Source organism: Rhinatrema bivittatum, chromosome 8 (assembly GCF_901001135.1).
Source record: "Rhinatrema bivittatum chromosome 8, aRhiBiv1.1, whole genome shotgun sequence".
Classification (NCBI taxonomy): domain Eukaryota; kingdom Metazoa; phylum Chordata; class Amphibia; order Gymnophiona; family Rhinatrematidae; genus Rhinatrema; species Rhinatrema bivittatum.
Window position 1 is genome coordinate 80,892,264 of NC_042622.1, and position 20,231 is coordinate 80,912,494.

At 45.9% G+C, this 20,231-nt stretch overlaps 1 protein-coding gene across 2 annotated transcripts in view; it reads left to right on the forward strand.

Annotated features, from left to right (window-relative positions):
- PHYHD1 (phytanoyl-CoA dioxygenase domain containing 1) overlaps positions 1-20,231 on the forward strand; it is a 53,001-nt gene that overhangs the window by 11,366 nt on the left and 21,404 nt on the right. For both annotated transcript variants that reach the window (XM_029612596.1, XM_029612597.1), the window contains exons 2-5: positions 5,510-5,668; positions 18,177-18,252; positions 18,577-18,624; positions 18,905-18,960. In XM_029612596.1, coding sequence (XP_029468456.1) covers positions 5,510-5,668; positions 18,177-18,252; positions 18,577-18,624; positions 18,905-18,960 — 339 coding nt within the window. The remainder of the gene's footprint in view (positions 1-5,509; positions 5,669-18,176; positions 18,253-18,576; positions 18,625-18,904; positions 18,961-20,231) is intronic.

Below are 20,231 nucleotides of genomic sequence, written 5' to 3' on the forward strand. Positions count from 1 at the left end.
CCTAGTTGGCTACCTTAAAATCATCAGACACAATCACCCCCTAAATCCTGCTCTTATTTTGTGCTCATAACTTCACTCCTAAACCGTATCGCTCTCTTGGGATTTTGCAACCCAAATTCATGACTCTGCCTGTTTTAGCATTAAATCTTAGCTGACATACTCTAGTTCCTGTACATACCCAGATCAGTCCAGACAAGTGGGGTTTTGCATCCCTACCAGTAGATGGAGCAGAGAACAACACTTTGAGACACTGCTATAACCGAGAGTGCCACCTGCAGTCACTTTAGTCTTTCTCTGTCTCCAGCAGATGGTAGAGCAGTGATTCCCAACACTGTCCTGGGGACCCCCCATCCAGTCAGGTTTTCACGATATCCACAATGAATTTTTATGAGAGAAAATCTGCATGCACTGCCTCCATAACATGGCTGGGGGGTCCCCAGGACACGGTTGGGAACCACTGTGGTAGAGGTACAAACCTGCAATCTGACAAAAAGGGATCCTTTGGACTTGAGGGGGCTGATCTGGATGTGGACGCGGACACGACCCTGAATGCGGACCCGGATGCAAATAAGGATGAGAAGGACCCGGATGAGTTTTCTGTGTCCAAAGGGGATGACCCTCAGGTGGTTCACTTGTTTAAGAAGGATGAATTGCATTCCCTTTTTCCGCAGGTGTTGCAGGAATTGGGGGTGAAGGTGACTAAGGAGGAGTTGGATAATGAAGGTGTGAATCCGGTTCTGGATGGGCTACGGGGTCCACCTTTTGCTTTTCCCGTGCCGAAGAAGATTCGCAAGATGGTGAACCGGGCGTGGGACTTCCAGGAGGCAGGTCAGAAGGACCATGGCTAAGCTTTACCCCTTGATGGAGGAGACCTTGGAGCTCCTGCGGGTTCTGAAGGTGGATGCATGGTTTTCAGTGGTGGGGGCTGCTGCTCTGAAGGATGTTCAGGACCGTAAGTTAGAGATTCAATTGAAGTGATTGTTTGAAGTGTCTGCTTTGAGTCTTTGAGCTGTGATTTGTGTTAGCATGATGCAGAGAGCTTGTCTATGTTAGGTACAGAAGACACGAGAGCAAGCCTTGTCAGAGGATGTCCATTCCCTGCAATCGGCGTACTTGGAGGCTAGAGTGGCTTATTGTGCGGATGTGCTTTATGACTTGGTGCGCACTTCAGCCAGGAGCATGGTCTCGACAGTAGCAACTTGCAGACTTTTGTGGTTGCAAAATTGTTCAGCGAACATGTGGTCCAAGTCACGGTTGTGTAATCTTCCCTTTACGCTCCTATGTAGGGAGGATTTGGATCAGTTGATGAAGACTTTGGGAGCATCCAAAGGGAGTAGGTTGCCTGAGGATTGGAAGTCCAGCAAGAAGGTGTTTCCACCTTGTTCCCGATTTCGGGATTCACATAGGTTCTGATCAGGCAAGTCCTCCTCGGGAATGAAGTAGTCACCGGGATGGTAACAGTCCCTGGTGGATCCGCTAGGGATGGTGTTGGCCAAGTGTTGGTGGTGAAAAATCCTTGCAATGAAGCCAGCCTCGCCCATTCCTCCGTAGAAGTGGTCAGGGGCAGATTGTCCAGCTTTTACGAGGTGTGGGCCAAGGTTACCTCGGACCGCTGGGTTTTAGAGGTGGTGCGAGATGGTTACGCATTAGAATTTTCTTAGCCTGACAGGGAAGCCTTTCTGGAGTCCCACGACGTCTCTCGAAGCAAGCGAGATGCAGTTCAGGGGACTTTGCGGAGGCTGTTGAGCCTCAAAGCGATCATTCCTGTCTCGAGGGAGGAGCAGGGACAAGGAAGGTACTCCATTTATTTTGTAGTTTCCAAGAAGGAAGGCACGTTTCGGTCCATTCTTGACTTGCAGAATGTGAACAGAGCCCAAAGGGTTCTGCAATTTCGGATGGAGACGTTAAGAACGGTAATGGCGGCAGTCTGCAGAAGAGAGTTCTTGGCAACATTGGACCGGACGGAGGCCTACCTCCATATTCCCATTTGACGGGACCATCAGAGATTTCTGCGTTTTGTGGTGTTGGGTCAACATTTCCAGTTTTGCGCCTTGGACCTTCACAAAGGTGATGGTGGTAGTGGCAGCAGCCCTTCGAAGAGAAGGGGTGTTGGTGCATCCGTATTTGGATGATTGGCTGATTTGTGTGAAAACGGAGGAGGAGTGCCAGAGGTCTCTCCAACGAGTAATGAATACCTTGTGATCTCTGGGTTCAGTAATAAATGTGGAGAAGAGTCACTTGGTGCCATCCCAGTCATTGGAGTATCTGGGAGCGCTTCAATACCCAGCAGGCAGGGTGTTTTTGACTTTGGACAGGGTTACAAAGTTGAAGGCACAGATGTCTTGTCTGCTTCGGCTGTCAATACCAATGGTCTGGGAATATTTTCAGGTTCTGGAGTTCATGGCTTCCACGTTGGATTTGGTTCCATGAGCCTTCACGCACATGAGACCATTGCAGAACGCGATGTTATACAGGTGGAATCCCGAGTTGGAGGAGTTTCATCTGCCCTTACCTCTTCTACAAGAGTCCAGATCCAATCTGTCATGGTGACTGTTGTGTCACAACCTTTAAAAGAGTGTGGGTCTGGAGACTACGGATTGAGTGGTGGTGACCACGGACGCCAGTCTTAGAGGTTGGGGAGTGGTATGCCTGGGGGTGGGGGAGGGGGGGAGTCTGCCCAGGGTCTTTGGTCAATGGAGGAGAGGACCTGGTCCATCAATTGACTGGAAATGAGGGTGGTTCAATGGGCCCTAGAGTTCTTTCTTCCCTGGATCAAAGACAGGATAGTCTGGGTATTCTCGGACAATGTGATGACAGTAGCATACATCAACCGCCAAGAAGGGATGAAGAGTCATGCAGTGGCTATGGAAGCTCAACAGTTGTTTGCCTGGGCGGAGCTCCATATCGAGGGAATAGTAGTAGTTCATGTCGCGGGTGCAGACAATGTTCAGGCAGATTTTCTCAACAGGCAGCAGCTGGATCCGGGGGAATGGGAGTTGTCCTTGGAAGCCTGGAATCGCATCTGATCCAGATGTAATGTTCCCCAGGTGGATCTTATGGCGACGTGGGCCAACACAAAGATCGAAAGGTTTTTCAGTCACAGAAGAGAGGTCAGCATGGTAGGACTGGATGCGTTGGTGTGTCCTTGGCCGATGGGGATCTTGCTGTACATGTTTCCTCCGTGCCTTTCGTCGGGCGAGTTCTGCGATGTATAGAGTCACATCCAGGATCAGTGGTGCTGGTGGTGCCACAGTGGCTGCGATGTCCGTGTTTCATGCATCTAGTGCATCTCACAGTCGAGGGACCCCTCCAGTTGACCCATCTGCCTTACTTACTGCGTCAGGGACCCATATTTTCAGATCAAGAGGATCACTTTTGTTTCGTGGCTTGGCTTTTGAGATGCGGCGCTTGCGCCTGAAGGGCTATTCAGAACAGTGATTTCTACCCTTGTACGGGCTCAGAGAACCTCGACCTCTATGGCATATGTCAGGGTCTGGAAAGTCTTTGAGTCCTGGTGTCTGCAGCATCAATTTGATCCCCTGTTTGTGATGTGCCCCAGATTTTAGCCTTTTTAGAGGAGGGGTTGTCTAGGGGGCTAGCCTATAACTTGCTACGCATGCAGGTATCCACTTTGGGTTCCCTTAGGGGCAAGGTGCGGGGGGGGGGGGGGGCTGTGTGTTTGGCTTATTTGCAATTGCCGGTGCAGAAACTATGTCCGGATTGGAGCCTTAACTTGGTTCTTCAGGTGCTCTGTGGCGCGCCATTTGAGCCTTTAATAAGGGCGACGTTGAAGGACCTGACATTGAAGACAGTTTTTCAGGTGGCAATTTGTTTGGCCAGGTGGATTTCGGAGTTGCAGGCTCTGTCATGCTTTTCTGCATATCTCTAATAATGGGGTCACGTTGTGAACAGTCCGCTCTTTCTTGCCAAAGGTAGTGTCCTCTCTTCATGTTAATCAGATGGTGGATCGTCCAGCTTTTCTGGAATGGTCTAGGGATTCTCTGCAAGAGAGAGAGCTGCATCTCTTAATTGTTTGCCAGATTAGTTTCGGTGCTCCGATTATCTTTTTGTGTTGTTCATGGGTGCAAAGAAAGGTGATAAGGCCACAATTGCGCAGTGGCTGAGGGAGGCCATTTGTTCTGCTTATTTTTGTAAGGGTTGCAAGATTCTAGTGGGGCTGAAAGCGGATTCTACAAGAGTGCAAGCAACTTCTTGGGCAGTGTGTAAGTTGCTTTCTCCCCAGGAGATTTGTAGAGTGGTAGTATGGCTTCGCTTCACACTTTCACCAGATATTACTGTTTGGACGTATGCACACAGGAAGATGCGTCTTTTGGTGAGAGTGTGTTGTGCGTTGGTCTTTCAGGTTCCCGCCCAGTTTAGAAGTGCTTGGGCACATCCTACTTGTCTGGACTAATGTGGGTATGTACAAGAAGGGAACATTGGTTCTTACATGCTAATTTTCATTCCTGTAATACCAAAGATTAGTCCAGACACCCTCCCCTTCTCTGCCGAAAGACTGTTTCCTGATAGTCGATGTAATATATTCTGAAGAGGTTTTTGTACATAATTTTTTCAAGTTTCTGGAGATGACAGAGGCTCCAGTGCAGGGCATTCCAGCCCTGCTTTACCTGTTCACCCTGGAGAGGGTTTTGGATTCTAATTCTTTGGCTTGGGTACAGGTCAATACTAAGGGACTGCAGTGCCTCAAAGTTTTGTTATCTGCCTCCATCTGCTGGTAGGGATGCAAAACCCCATTTGTCTGGACTGATCTGTGGTATTACAGGAATGAAAATTAGCAGGTAAGAACTAATTTTCCTAGCATTCCTAGGGACTTTTATTTTCAGTGTTTTATTTTATTTTTCCTGGGAATTTTAATGCTATAACAAAAAAAATCAGTGGAAAAATGGCTTTGTTACACTGATTTTTCTACTGTTTGTTATAACACAAGTCCTTTTTTCACTGGTTTTATTTTGTTATAACATTGATATGCTCAGAAAAAATAAAATAAACACTGAAAATGAAAGTCTGTAACAATTCCTCATGCTTCACTAGATCCCTCCTCATGTTTTCCACACCTTCTAGGGGGTCAGAAGCTGGGAGGAAGATGAGATTCTGTAAGTAGATAGAAGAGGATTCAGAGTCCCCATACTCACTATCACCTACCTGAACTCTCCCCAGTACTACAGCATCATGAATCCCATAATCACTGCCACCAGGCTGAGCCCTCCCAGCACAACCTCATGGGTTTAATATTCACTGCCCCCACCCCCCAGTTGTGAAGTTTCCTTTTTTGTCTATTATAAATTGAATGGTGATATTTTCAAACACCTGTTAGACAGTGTTTTCAAAGGATATTTCCAAAGGTAGAGAATGAGACAGTCTTGAAAAATGCTGCCTTGGTGTTTGTGATGGGACCTTCTACAGTTGGTGTAAATGCTTCAGTGGTTTGTGTAAGCAGGAGAATGGTGAGAAATGTCCTGATCCTGACCTAGGCCTGGCTTTTTTCTAGTTCCATGAGGATGGCTTCCTGATTCTGGAAGGGTTTTTTACATCTGAGGAATGTGATGCCATGCAGCTACAGATCCAGGAGATGTTGGCTTCCATGGATGTGCCACCACATTGCCGTACAGTGTTCTCCACTCATGAAGAGGAGCAGCTCCAAGCACAGGTAGAGAGGGGTGTGCTCTTTGACTGTGCAGCACTACGCAACACCCAGGATCCAAAGAGAGAGCTCAGAGAGGAAAGGGTGGACCAGAGTTTCAAAAATATTCCACAGTGAAATGAAAGTGTCACTAATCAAGTGAGAGTCATTTCTTGAGCTGTTTCTGTTTAAGGACATTAGTTTATCAGTATTTGACCAAGACTTGTGTAAATTAGAATTGACAGCACAGATTCTCTATATCAGCTTCCTATCTAAGGATTTATTTTTTGGGCCAACAATTTTATTTGAGGCTTTGAAAGTGCAAACTGGAGACAAAACTAGAACTATATGCTAATGGTGTACATATGAGATATCTGTGATGTGATAGTTTAACAAGCATATATACACACACTAGCTGAAAGAGTCCATCACAAAATGATTGTCAGACACAGTCTCCCAAACTGTAGGCTGTAGCCCTGACCTCTGCATGCAGAGTGAATGAGGAGTCATCAGAATGCATTGGGAGAGTCATTAGGTGCAAAGTGAAAGCTGTACCAGGATTAGTATGCCCAGAATAAGTGTGGTGGAGTAAGAATGCACTGTGAGAGTCAATAACATGGAGTGGGGGTCACACCAAGATTTACATGTTCAGAATGAGAGCAGTACATACCAGGAGAGTCAATAGTCATGGAGTGAGGGCCACATCAGGATTATTGTGCACAGAGTGAATGTGGTAGAGTAAGTATAGTTGGCGAGAGGAAGCAATACGTGCCAGGCATGGAGTGATGTGCCTACAACAGCACTCAGACATATATCAGTATCAGTATCCTGGGCAGAAAGCCAATGTGTGTTGCCCCAAGAAATTTGCAGGGCAGCCACTTAGAAATCTTTGCACACATTTGCTAAGCATTACCATTTGGACGTCCGGGATCCGAATGTGGATTCTTTTGGCAGCAGTGTGCTTCGAGCGGGACTCTCCGGGTCCCACCCCTTTTAGGGCAGCTTGGGTACATCCCAAGGGTTCCAAGGGACATTTTTGTTTTTTGTAGGGTTTTCTGATTGGCACCACAGTATGTTTTAAGTGATATTTTTACCTCAGAAGACTGTACTTTGAATGTCCTTTTTCATGTAAAATCTGTCATTAGGAATGAATAATTTTAATTGTGTGTGGAGAGCGCTGTGAAGGGGGTGGATGTGGGTAGAAGACTGTAAGTTTACAATGGACACCTAATAACCTTGTGCTGGCCCTGGTGTAAAATATCATGGGACCCAGTTCATAGTCTTTGACCGGGACGTGTGTGTCATACAGAATTTACATTGTTTGTTTTGGTCACTTATCGTTGACTGTTTTCTTTTTTTTTTTAGAATTTCTGTGTTAATAGCTGGATTTTGTTGGCTAATTTGAATTTTTCTGGTGCATAATTAATTCTCTTATATATAGGACACACCTGCCAGCCCTGAGGCTATATATTGGGGTTGAAATTCAAAGAATGTGCTTTTAGATATATTGTGAAAGTAGATTTCTACAATTTTCCACGGGGACAGTCCAATGGACAACCATCTCTCCTTGCAAATGAACTACTTGTCCACTTTTGGCACTATGGGGAAGAAGGGTCCCAGATTTGCCCACCAGAAATCTGGTCGCATTCCTCTAAACCTCACTGCACCTGTAAACAGTGTTCAGACACACAAAGTTATTGTTAGGAAAAAAGAGAAGCCCATGAATACCTCCATTAGAATTCATGAGATTTGGCTAGGGGGGAGGGGGCAGAGAGGGAATGGTAATTATTTGCCCTGGCCCTGAGCCATCTCTTCTCCAAGCTGAAGAGCCCTAAAGCTCTTTAGCCTTTCCTCAAAAGAGAATCTTTCTATCCCGTTTATCATTTTGGTCACCCTTCTCTGTACCTTTTCTAATTCTGCTATATCTTTTTTAAGATGCAATGACCAGAATTGCACTCAATACTTAAGGTGCAGTTGACAGAGGGATTATGCTAGTCTCTTTTTCAGGGGTTCCCAACCTTTTGGGGAACGTGGACTACTTTTCAATTTCCTCAAAATTTCATGTAACCCCCACATAAGTCTCTTTAATTTTTACAAGCAGTTAAATATCATATGGAAAACTAATTATTGTAATAGCAAATAATAATATGCACTCAGGAATCATTTGTAATGTATAAAATGTAATATTAAATAAGGAATAGTTTCTTATATAAACTACGCTTTCCCTCCTGCCCTCCCCTTTTATGAGTGCTATGCCCCATCCCCTCCATGACCTCTTTCCAAGTGCCTTCCTTCCTGCCCCGTTTCCCTCCAGCCACAGCCGCTTCCACAGTGCTCTCTCGCCTCCTCTTTCCTTCTCTGGTTCTGTCCTTCCTGCCTTCCTCCTGTGACCCTCCTGCCCTCTCCTTTCAACTCCACAAATGCCTGCCCTGCTTGCCCCTATCTATGACCCCCTTCCCTATTGCTTTCCCTTCTATCTTCTCCCTCCTGTGTCCCTTTCCTGGTCTTCTCCTCAAGGCTCCTTCTACCCTTTGTCCATGGCCCTTTCTGATTGCTGCATTTCCCTCCCATGGCCCATCCCCAAGTACTTTCTCACCCCATGGTTCCTTCCTGAGTGTCTTACCTCCTGACCTCTCCCCCTTGTGGCTCCCGTACCAGTTCCTCTCCCTCCTTCTCTCTCGTCATGGCCCCATCCCAAGTGTTTTCTTTTATTTATATAATTTGGATTTATTGCCCATCTTTTTGAATAAGAAATTAGCCTAAGGCAGTATAAAACAGATTTGAAAAGTAACATACAATCTGAAGGAAACTTAACAGTTCTAGTCTGAAGGAGACTTCAGAAAGAACTAAGCTTGATATCCATCAATGAGAGGACTAAACTTGAAATAAGTCATCAATAAGTCTAAGAATATAACACATTTTAGTAAAGTCAACCCAGGACTAAGATCAGAATACAAATATCTCACCACAACAATAGATTGAATCAGCTCCTTCCTGCCCTCCTTCCTCTTAAGGCCCTTTCCACTTGCTTTCACTTCTGTGCTCTCTCTCTTGTCCTCTCCTGTGATTCCCTTCTCCGCCCCTTTCTGAATGCTGATCCTACTATGGCCCCTTCCTTCTGCCCCCCCCACCCCCCCATAGCTATACTAATCCTTCAGTGCAGCTCCCCCCCCCCCCTTACTGTCAGGCCAGCAGCACAGCTAGAGCACATGTAGCAGTGGCCAGAAATTCTCCTCAGCATCATCACCCCCCTGCCTCTGGTGTGGAGCAGCAGCCGTTAAAGGAGCTGGTGGCAGTGCATTTCCTCTCCTCTTCTCGACACAACTTAAGATTCTTTGTGGTGGCAGTCATCCGCACTCCTCTCTGCATCAGTTGGGCTTCCTGATGTGGCGGGCTTTCTGATGTGGCAGGCTTCCTGAGGTGGCGATCTTCCTTTCCTCAGCATGGGATCATGCAGTGGGATTAAGCAGCAGCAACCTTAGAGCAGTCTTCCTTACAGGTGAAATCAGCCTGCTCTATTTCTCAGCAGTTGCAATTTGGTTGCCTCCCTTCTGGTGGACCACCTGTAATGGTCTCGTGGATCCTTAGGGGTTCAGGAGCCTAGGTTGAGAACCATTACTCTACTTTATTCTCCATTCTTTTCCTAATAATTCCTAGCATTTTATTTACTTTCTTGATTGCTACTGCACACTGAGCAGAGGATTTCGACATATTATCCATGATGACACCTAGATCCTTTTTCTGGGTGGTGATTCTTAATGTAGAACCTTGGATTGTGTAGTTATAATTTGGGTTTCTTTTCCTTACATGCACCATTTTGCACTTGTCCATGTTGCGGAGGTGGACACTTGGCCCGAGGTGGAGTTGGCGTTACCCGTGGGGAAACCCCCACAGGTCCCCATTGTCAGGAGGCGGAGCAGACCAGGAAGCGGAGGCCAACTGGAGCTTCGTCAATACCAGCTCTCGTTCCCCACAGGTTGAGCCCTTGGGAACTGGGGCCTGGTGGTCTTAGGCGGGCCTCCGTGTGACTAATCCCGAGGAAGGTGTTCAGAACAGGGAGCCAGGAACCGCAGGGTCCGAAGGAGCCGAGTTCGAGACGAGGCCTGGATCCAGAAGCCTGGACAGGCCGAGGCAGGCAAGAGAACAGGAACAAGTTAAGTCTGGGCTTGTAGAAGGCAGAAACCTAAAAGAAGCCAAGTCCATGTAATGAGCTGGAGGCTGAGTCAAGTTCAAGCTGGAGTCAGGGCAGGTGGCTGGAGACGAAGAAGAGTACAGGCTGAAGTCAGGGGCGGCTGAAGATGAAGTCGAGTACAGGCTGAAATCAGGGCAGGCGGCTGGAGACGAAGTCGAGTACAGGCTGAAGTCAGGGTAGGCGGCTGGAGACGAGGTCAAGGTATGAACACAGGTCAGAGCTGGAAATCCATCCAAGGCATGGTCAGGAGAAGCAAGGGTCAAAGCCAGGAATCCGTCCAAGAGAAATCAGGAACAGGTAACAAGTACTGGAACTCAGGAACTGGAAGCAGGAATGCAGGACTGGAATGAACAAGCACAGGAGTAGGAATAGGAACGAAGGAGTAGCAACTAAGCACATGACAAACGTGGAGACCTGTTGCCAAGGCAAAGACCAAGTGGAGGAGCCTGCCTTAAATAGCAGGGCCCGGCGATGTCATCATCCAGGCTGCTGGAAGGTTTCCCGCCGTGGCCCCTTTAAAGTCGGGAGAGGTGCGCGTTCGCCCCCAAGGCAAATAACTGAGGTTACGAGGTGGCGGCGTCTCCCCTACGCACACGTGGGGAGACCCAACTGGGACCGGAGGAGGCCACGGAGCAGCCGCAGGAACCTGGGGAAATTGTAGGAGTGCAGGCGCATAGGCGGCTGTCTACCGCTGCTAGAGATGAAGGGCAAGGTCTGGGACCCGGGCGCCGGAGGTGAGTAGGGCTGGTTGCGGGCCTGCCGCGGCTGGAACATGCAACAGTCCACATTTAAATTTCATCTGCCATTTTAATGCTCAATTTCCAGCCTCACAAGGTCCTCTTGCAATTTCTCACAATCCATTTAAGGTTTTGATTTTTGCTGCCTGGCTGCTCACTTCCTAATTTTTAATTCTGTAAATAAGTTCATATGTTAATTTCTTAAGTGTAAATGCATCCTTAACATCCTGATGCATACCTACTCTTAACATGGATAATCATCATCCAGTTCGTTTTTCAAAGTTGTATCCCTGCTCCTTGACTCTCTCTATCCTGGTTTCCTAGTTCATTGTAATATCGTTGACTCTCTCTATCCTCGTTCATTGTAATTTCCTTTCTCAGTTAATTGTGAACCGACATGATGTGTCCTACGAATGCTGGTATATAAAAATTGTTAAATAAATAAATAAATAAACTTCCTCAGTGGAACCACCCTGGCTCTTCAATGCATCCCATTTGCTCCTCTCTAAGGGAACAAGCTCCCGGGTCAAACTCAGCATCTGCTCCCCAGTCAGGGCCTCCGCCTCACCACATGTTCTATAAAAGGAGTCTGCTGTGGGGAGGAAGTGACGTCATCGGGCTACATGGTCGCTTAAAACGCGAGCTCCTCCACTAGCCGCGATTAAAGTTTCATTTCTGGCGGCTAAACAAGCAGCAAACTCCTCCTAAATGATGAGATTTCTCGGTGGAACTCTGTAGGATGGCGACTAAGTGGAAATCTTTGGATTTCCAAAGCTTTTCGTATAAGAAAGCTGAAGATCGCGGCAGCGCTCCCTCCACAAAGCCTGCCGTTCTGACTCCACAAGTTGGCGGATCCGATTCTGATGACGAGATTCCCAGCCATGAAGATACGACACTGACCCGCTCCGAATTCCGTGAATGGTTTGGGGTTCTACGCAGAGACCTCAAATCCTATAAAAAAGAAATACAGGAAATGCTGGGCGAGTTTCGGGAAGAAATGGCTACCTTAGGACACCGGGTAGACGATATCGACATCCGAGTGGAAGTGCAAGCGGAAACAACAAAACAGCTTCAAGATGCCTACTCGAACTTACAAGAGGACAACCGCACTATCAGAACTAAGTTAGCTGACCTGGAAAATCGTGCATGAAGGGGTAATCTTCGTTTTCGTGGCTTTGCTGAGACCCTCGAAAATGGCGACTGCACAGCTCTAATACAGCAGTTTTGCTTATTTCTTCTGCACACCGACGAGACTCAAACGAGTGAGCGAACACCTGAAATTAAATTAGATCGAGCACATAGGGCTCTGAGAGCACCTATGGCTAACCAGGTGCGAGACATTCATTGTCTGTTTTCACGATTACGCTTTAAAAGAGAAGATAGCTGGTTTGGCTCGCAAGCACATGCGCTGGTCTTGGGAAAACCAGGACATATCGGTATATGTGGATCTGTCTCAAGCCACCCTTCAGAACCGACAGGATCTAAAGGAAGCTACTGCTTTTCTTCGTAAAGAAGGGATCAAATATCGTTGGCTTCACCCTTTTGGCTTTACTTATTCATGGGAGGGACAATCTGCCCAGGTTTTCAACATGGCTGACGCAGTACTTCAACTAAAAGATCGTGGTTTCTCTGCTCAATCACTGGAGGCTTCGAATACTCCACGATATCTTTCTAAGGACGCAAGACCCAAATGGCAGAGAGTTGGCACCAGAAACAGTAGGCTGAAGCACCATTCCGATACTCAAAAGGCTCCATCTGCACCGCCATGAAAGCTATAGACAGTGCCATGCTTAAAAAATTGCCTTCTACTTTCTCAGTTAAAGTTCTGCTGTTAATCACTCTTATGTTACATATTTGATAAAGGGAGTTTCTTTTTCCTTTATACACTGTTACTGATGTTTACCATGTTAGCCTCCGGATGCGACATATAAGGAAAAGGCTAGCTGGAGCTTGCACGATGATGCTACTCTTTTCCTCCGAGCTTGATAGCTGCACAGATCTGCTATTTGCTTTTCGCTCTTAGCAGATTATGGGGAAAGGGAGGGGGTGGGGGGAGATTTTTATTTTTATTTCACTTGGGGAACTGCATACGTCGTCTCACTTTTTAAAGTGTGAGGCACTCACTAGCCCGACAGGGGTAAATTCCCAATTTAGCCGCTCAGTTTTAGTTACCAGGGTCCCTGGTTTAATTTTGCCACACTGCCCAGTGAAGCACTTTGGGTGTATATTTAGGGATGGTTCTCGTTCGTGCCATGGGATCTTGATCAATAAATCATGACTACGTTTCGTATGGTATCCCTTAATGTTAAGGGACTTAATTCTCCATTTAAACAGCATTCCCTCTTTAAGGAATTGGGAGTCCTGAGCGCCGATATTGCTTTTGTTCAGGAATCTCATTTGAGCAGGTATGAATCGCTATTGAAGTCTCGTCAATACCCTTTTCAATACTTTTCACCTTGTACAAAAAAAGTGAAGTTTACTGGGGTTTGTATATTATTTTCTCAAAATATGGTGTTCGACTGCCAATCATGCATCAAGGACCCAAATGGTAGATATCTCTTACTGCGCCTTTTGATTGAAGGTGTAGAATATACTCTTGTGAATGTATACGCCTCCAATCAAGATCAAGGCCTCTTTTATGAGTCCTTAAATCAAGTTATTCTACAGCACTGTGCGGGCAAGCTACTGGTGGGAGGCGACTTTAACCTGGCTCGGGTTCCGGCCCTAGATACTTCAAAGGGGTTAGTCACGGCAGCACCTACCCACAGGAAACGGCTAAAACTCTTGATGGATGATTGGCAGTTGACTGATGTCTGGCGGTCTTATTATCCCAGATCCAGATCGTATACCTTCTATTCCCCGCCTCACAAATCACATTCCCGAATTGACTACTTTTTAGTAGATAAAGCCATGCTTTCTCAAATTTCTAAACCAGATATCTCTCCAATAGCCTGGACCAACCACTCTGCAGTCACACTTGACATAACTTTCCTACAGTATGATCGGGGGACTCGTTTTTGGTGACTTAACAGATGACGAGTTCTCTGGCTCTCTAATCGCACAAATCCGCGATTTTCTATCTACAAATGACAATGGGGAAGTTTCCCCTCCGATTGTATGGGAATCCTTAAAAGCCTATTTGAGGGGTCTCTTCATCTCTAGGGCTACTCATGTGAAAAAGAGAGACAATCAGGTTGCCTCTGCATTACGGCAGGATATCCTGCGACTTACTAAGGAACACTAGTTAACAGGCTCCCAAAAAATTTGGCTTCTTCTCTCCCACAAAAGGGAAGCGCTACAACGGTTGGAGGCGGCCAAGATGGTTCATTTACTCAATATTACTAAACAGACCTATTTTGAGGGTGGGAATAAAGCTGATCGGTGTCTGGCCCGTAGACTTAAGCAAATCTCTTCCCAAAACCTAATAGCTAAAATTAAAGATGAGAAGGGAGATGTTCTAACAACCAATACGGCCATTCGAAATAGATTCCTGCATTTCTATAATAACCTTTACTCACCCGCCGATACTATTACATCGGCAGCAATTGAGCAATTTCTTGCAGAGGTAGATTTACCTCGTCTCTCCCCTGAGGCTCAAGCTGCCCTGGATGCTGAGATCACTACGGTTGAAATACTTGCCGCTATCAAAGCCCTCAAGGTGGGGAAGTCCCCGGGACCCGACAGATTAACTGCGAAATTTTATAAAACATTTGCCCCCTATCTGGTAGCTTATATGCAGAAACTTTAATCACCTGCGGGCGGGGGGTTCCCTGGCACCCAATTCCAATCTAGCTGGGATTACTATTTTGCAGAAATCGGGTCGAGACCCCGCCCTTTGCGGGTCCTATAGACCTATATCCCTGATAAACCTTGATCTTAAACTCCTAGCGAAAATCCTAGCAGGAAGAATGAACACTTACCTAACTAGTCTTATTCACCAAGACCAGGCTGGCTTCATGCCGGGCCGGCTACCCGGGGACAATATACGGAAATTGATTAACATGATGTGGTGGTCCCATGATCAAAAGGTTGAATCTCTTTTTCTTTCTATAGATGCTGAAAAAGCTTTCGACTTGGTTCATTGGCCATTTCTTTTCAGTGTCCTCCGCAAGATGGGCTTCAGCCCGAGCTTTTGCACTTGGATCACTGAGTTTATACACCAATCCCCAAGCTTGTCTCAAAATCAATGGAGGGTACTCAGAACGATTTTCAGTAGGCTGTGGTACTAGACAGGGATGCCCCCTCTCACCTCTACTCTTTGCACTTTTCTTAGAGCCACTGGCGGTCACTATCAGGGCTGATTCGGCAATCTCGGGCTTTTCTTTTGCACAACAAGAATTCAAAATCACCCTCTTTGCCGATGATATCATGTTCTCTCTGACCAACCCACATACCTCGCTAAATGCTATTGAAGGGGATATCCAGGCGTTCAGCACAGTGTCGGGCTTTAAGGTAAATTGGGAGAAATCCGAGATTTTAAATTTAACCTGTGGTCCTGCCCACGTTGCCAGATTGAAATCACAACATCCGTTCCGTTGGGCTTCCAAGCATCATCAAATACTTGGGAATTCGTATATCATCTCATCCCAGAGATCTCTTTGCCTTAAATTACCCACCGTTAATAAAACAAATTTTTCTGGATTTAGATATATGGGGCCAACTTACCTCTCTCTTGGTTGGGTCGTATAGCGACCGTCAAAATGAATGTATTACCCAGACTGTTATATTTGTTTCAATCCCTGCCGATACCGATCATACCTGCTCTTGTAAAATCATGGCAAAGAAAAGTATTTAGCTTTATTTGGAAGAGGAGACCTCCTCGGGTCAATCGTCACGTTCTGTATCAAACCAAGTTATCTGGAGGCCTAAGTGTCCCTAATCTGCTCTGGTACTATGTAGCGGCGCAACTCAGACCTCTCATCACATGGCATCACACAAACTGAGCCTAAACATTGGGTAGCTATTGAACAGTCGCAAATACCAACCATACCACTCTCAGCCCTGGCGTGGCAGTCTAAGAAAACCTAGGGGTGCTCATCTGCTTTGTTTCCAACCACCAGGCACACTCTGGACATTTGGGAAAAGTGGAAATCATGCTTTGTTGGCAAGAAGCCCTGCTACCATCTCTCGCATATATTTCATACCACAGCTTTCCCACTTGGCCTTGAACGCAATTCTTTTGCTGCTTGGCGAACCCGGGGCATTGCACTTTTTGAACACTTATGGAGCGGAGATGATATCCTCACGTTTGAGTCTATGTGCCAGAAATATAGTCTTCCTTGAACTGAGTATTTAGCGTACTCTCAAATACGCCACTTTTGTACTTCCCAACAACTGAAGGGTGGCTTGGATAGAGGCAAGTCACTTTTTGAGGGCTACTGCAACACCACCAACCCACCCAGAGGACTGATTGCTAAACTGTATCAAATACTAAATGCGAAACTTACCTAAACTCCAGCCCACATTAAATCTTGGACTGTTGATCTCCAGCGGACGTACTCAAAAGATGACTGGGCACAACTTTATTGCCAACTTAGTAAAGCTTCCATTTCAGCCACTCTAGTAGAGAGCGGTTATAAGCAGCTCTTCCGATGGTACCTGACCCCAGAACGCCTAGCCAAAATGATGCCCTCCTGTTCGGGACTTTGCTGGAGGGGCTGTGCTTTGACTGGCACCTATCTACACATGTGGTGGTCGGGGGACTGTATCCAACCTCTATGGAGGCAAATCGAAGCCCAATTGTCTACTATCTTGAAGCAACCTATTCACCTCACGGTGGATGTTGCTTTACTCAATAACACAGACCCAACCCAACCGGGCTCACGGCATCCTTTTATACTACAGATGTGTATAGCAGCTCGGCTGGTGATCGCTAAAGAGTGGAAAGCACCCTGTTGCCCGTCATTGAAAGCGGTACTCGCAAAATTGGATACAATATGTACCATGGCTCGAATAACGGCAGAGAAACATCGCACCGTTAAAAAATTTAGTTCCACCTGGGACCCATACTTTACCTGGACAGCTGCCATGGCGCACGACACGCCGTAACACTCTTATGAGCTGAATTCCATCTTTCCCTTCTAGGGACACTAGTTTGTTCCAGTGACTTCCACTATTCTGTGCTGATAGTTTGCCCTATATGTGAACGTTCGACAACTGGCTATTAACTATTTCATACCTGCTCTAGTATGCTAATTTACCTCCTTATAACTTCGTGCTCCATCTTCTGCAGCAGTGGGATGCCAATCTTTCAGTACTAGATGTGCAGTAGTTTGTTTTGAAGTATGTTGTATATATATTTGGGAACCCCCTTGTCATTATTGGTTGTGTAAGTGAGGGGGGCGGGAGGGAGGGTTGGGTGGGTTGGGGTGAGTTGTTAAAAGGTGTTATGAGCTTGTAATATCTTGATATGGTGTTGTATTTTTGTATATGTTAAACACCAATAAAAATGTTTATACAAAAAAAAAAAAAAAAGTAGTCTGCTGTACTATTCTGGTGTCTGCTTTCCACAATCACATTTTAAATGTTGCAGTGAGGAGAACTGAGTCACTGCCATGGAACCCGAAGGAACCCTCCCAACGTAGCAGCTTGCATAGCTGGAGCCTCTGTATGTTCCTTCTTCTCACTCCAATTGCTTCCTTTTTTTTTTAAACAACTTTATGCTGGGCAAAGCATTGATTCAGAATACAAATTGCTAAAGGCTCAAAAGAATGGAAGACTCCTAAATCGGGTGTTCCCACAGCTAAAAACAGAATCTCAGGCCCAAATAGAACTGGAGTCACCGGGGTAGGAAGATCAGCCAGCCCTGACAGTCAACCATCAAATCCCTTGAGTCGGTCCTGACTCTAATTAGGGAAAGCAAAAAAGTGGGCTGTTGCTTAGGAGCCTATCCCCTGCATGTACTGGTCTCTAGACCAGACATGCCACCATCTGCTGGAGGCAGAGAACTGCTGACGGCTTCCTCTGCTGCACCAGACTATATACAGGATTACATTAGTATGAATCTTTTGCTCTCTGCCTCCATCTGCTGATAAAGGAATGTAACTCATCTGGACTGTTCTGGCAGGATGATAGGGAATTGCCTATTAAATACAGCAGAGAATATGTATGTATATAAATATGCTTAGGTCTGGACAAGAAGTATCTGACTGTCAGATCACATTCACTGCCGCTGGTGGCTGCTGTCTACAAAATTCTGTGGTTCTAGGCAATATAGGTTCATGGAGCTGGGTGCCCTGGCAAACCCAGAGTCCACAGCTCAGCAGAGGTAAGGGGGCCTGGCGGGCAGCATGAATGCAGGTAATAGTGTTGGGCTTGGAAATAGTATTGGGCAAGGGGAAAACATCCTCCATGTGTTTCATTTGAGATTAGTTTAGAAAATATATTTATAAAATCATAAGAACAAGGTATATTATAATGAAGTAAAGTGTGATATGTCAAGATGTGGTCTTTATTCTATAGTGCGCATGATCTCCTTGAATGCTTGGTGCTGACAGGGGTGTGATATTGTTTTGCTCTCTGATGTCAGTGGGATGTGTTACTGTCCGCTTATTGCATGTGCAGTTTTCCAGCCTGTGACAGATTATTGGGTTCCTTCTCACTGCAGGGCAGTGCTGATTACTTCCTCAGCAGTGGAGACAAGATCCACTTCTTCTTTGAGAAAGGAGTTTTTGATGAAAAAGGTAAAATGTTCAAAGAATGCTTGTCGAGAGGATTTTGAGGCAGAGAAGGAAATAATTACAAGATATATCTCTGGATCCCTGCTCATATTGTGATACTTACTGAGCATTGATTCTTTATAATCAAATCAGCAAATGTTAGAACAGGTCCCAGGCACTCCATCCTCATTCACCTGTGCAGAGGCGAGGGCACAAGGCAGGAAAATTCAGTCTGCACTCAGAGTATCTGACCCTTTCAGCACTGTTTATACAAGAACTGGGGTGGAGGAAGACGAAAACTCTTGGATTCAGTCGTTACTCAGTCTAATTCCATATTTCATCTGACAGGTAACTTCCGAATTCCAAAGGAGAAATCTGTAAACAAGATTGGACATGGTAAGTGTCCTCTTCTCTCCACTACCAGCCATTATCAACATGTTAGAGATTCCTGGAGGCCCTCCGCTCTCTGCCTTCCTGACACTTGGGGTCTTAATTACTAAGGCTTTTTTTCCCCCTACTCTGTGTCTGTGTATAAAAACCTTAGTGAATTTTAAGTTTCTGCACTTTACACACAGACTGCTCCAGTACAGCTTTCAGGCTTGCTGCTATGCTTACCAGTCAGTCAATCTCATTTCAATGATACACTTCCTATCTAACTTGCTTCTTATCTTCACAGCTCTGCATGCCAGTGTCCCCATCTTCAAACAAATCACTCACTCCCCACAAGTTCAGGTGAGTGCAGTCAACATACAATAACAGGAGTTTCACTGTTCTGCAGCTTCAGCCTCCTCTTAAGTGTCACAGACACCTTACACAGTTACACAGCTGGTTAAGCTGAACAAAGACCTGAGATCCATCAAGTCCAATATTCTTGTTGCCCAACAATGCTGTAATAAAATATTATTTTTACCTTTTACCCTTTTGGTGTTGCTTGTTGCTTAGTGGAAATACATAAAACACATATGTATATGTTGTAGTAAAAGCAATTGATTATAATAAAAAGCAATGGTTATGATAAGTGCAATTTAAGCAAAAGCAATATTCTGATATAACATATTGATTATACAGGGCTACTTATGAGAATTACCCAAAAAGAAAGAGGAAAAAGAGAAAGGAAAAGTATTGCACCAAGATATATCTTTGGTGATTGCTCTGAAAGCAATCAGATGAGTTCCAATCCCATACTTGGACCTCTTCAAGCAAGTATGGCAACTCTCCAGTGGTTGTCATTCTGCTGAGAGTAGGGCATTGTCTTCCTGAGAGGTGAGGGCTCAATATTGGGGTCAGATTGGTTTAAAGCCTCTACCTGTACCACAGTCCTTCCTGAGTCCTTCCTGTCTGGCTTACTTAATAGGATATCAGAAAACACATGAGTGATTCTTTCTTTGTTGTCCATTACAACTAAGCCAATTCTGGAAGAACAGAGGGGCCCGGGAGCTGAATGTCTTTATATTTTACTAAAGAAAAATGTAGTTTTCTACTAGTTCCTCATTCTCTGATTAAAACAGTCTTTCAGTTAAATCAATTATCAGGCCGATTCAGTAAAGTCCGCGGGAGAACGGACGAACGCCCGCTCTCCCGGCGCGCGCGATTCAGTATTCAAATTAGGTGATGCGGTAGAAACAGGCAAAAGGAGGTGCTAGGGACACTAGCGCGTCCCTAGCGCCTCCTTTTAGCCTGGAGCGGCGGCTGTCAGCGGGTTTGACAGCTGAAGCTCAATTTTGCCGGTGTCTGTTCTCGAGCCCGCTGACAGCCACGGGCTCGGAAACCTGACGCCGGCAAATTTGAGCGTCCAGTTTTCGGCCCGACAGCCGCCGGCCCATTTTAATTTTTTTTTTCTTTTTTTAATTTTTTTTTTACTCTTCGGGACCTCCGACTTAATATCGCCATGATATTAAGTCGGAGGGTGCACAGAAAAGCAGTTTTTACTGCTTTTCTGTGCACTTTCCCGATGCCGGCAGAAACTAGCGCCTACCTTTGGGTAGGTGCTAATTTCTTAAAGT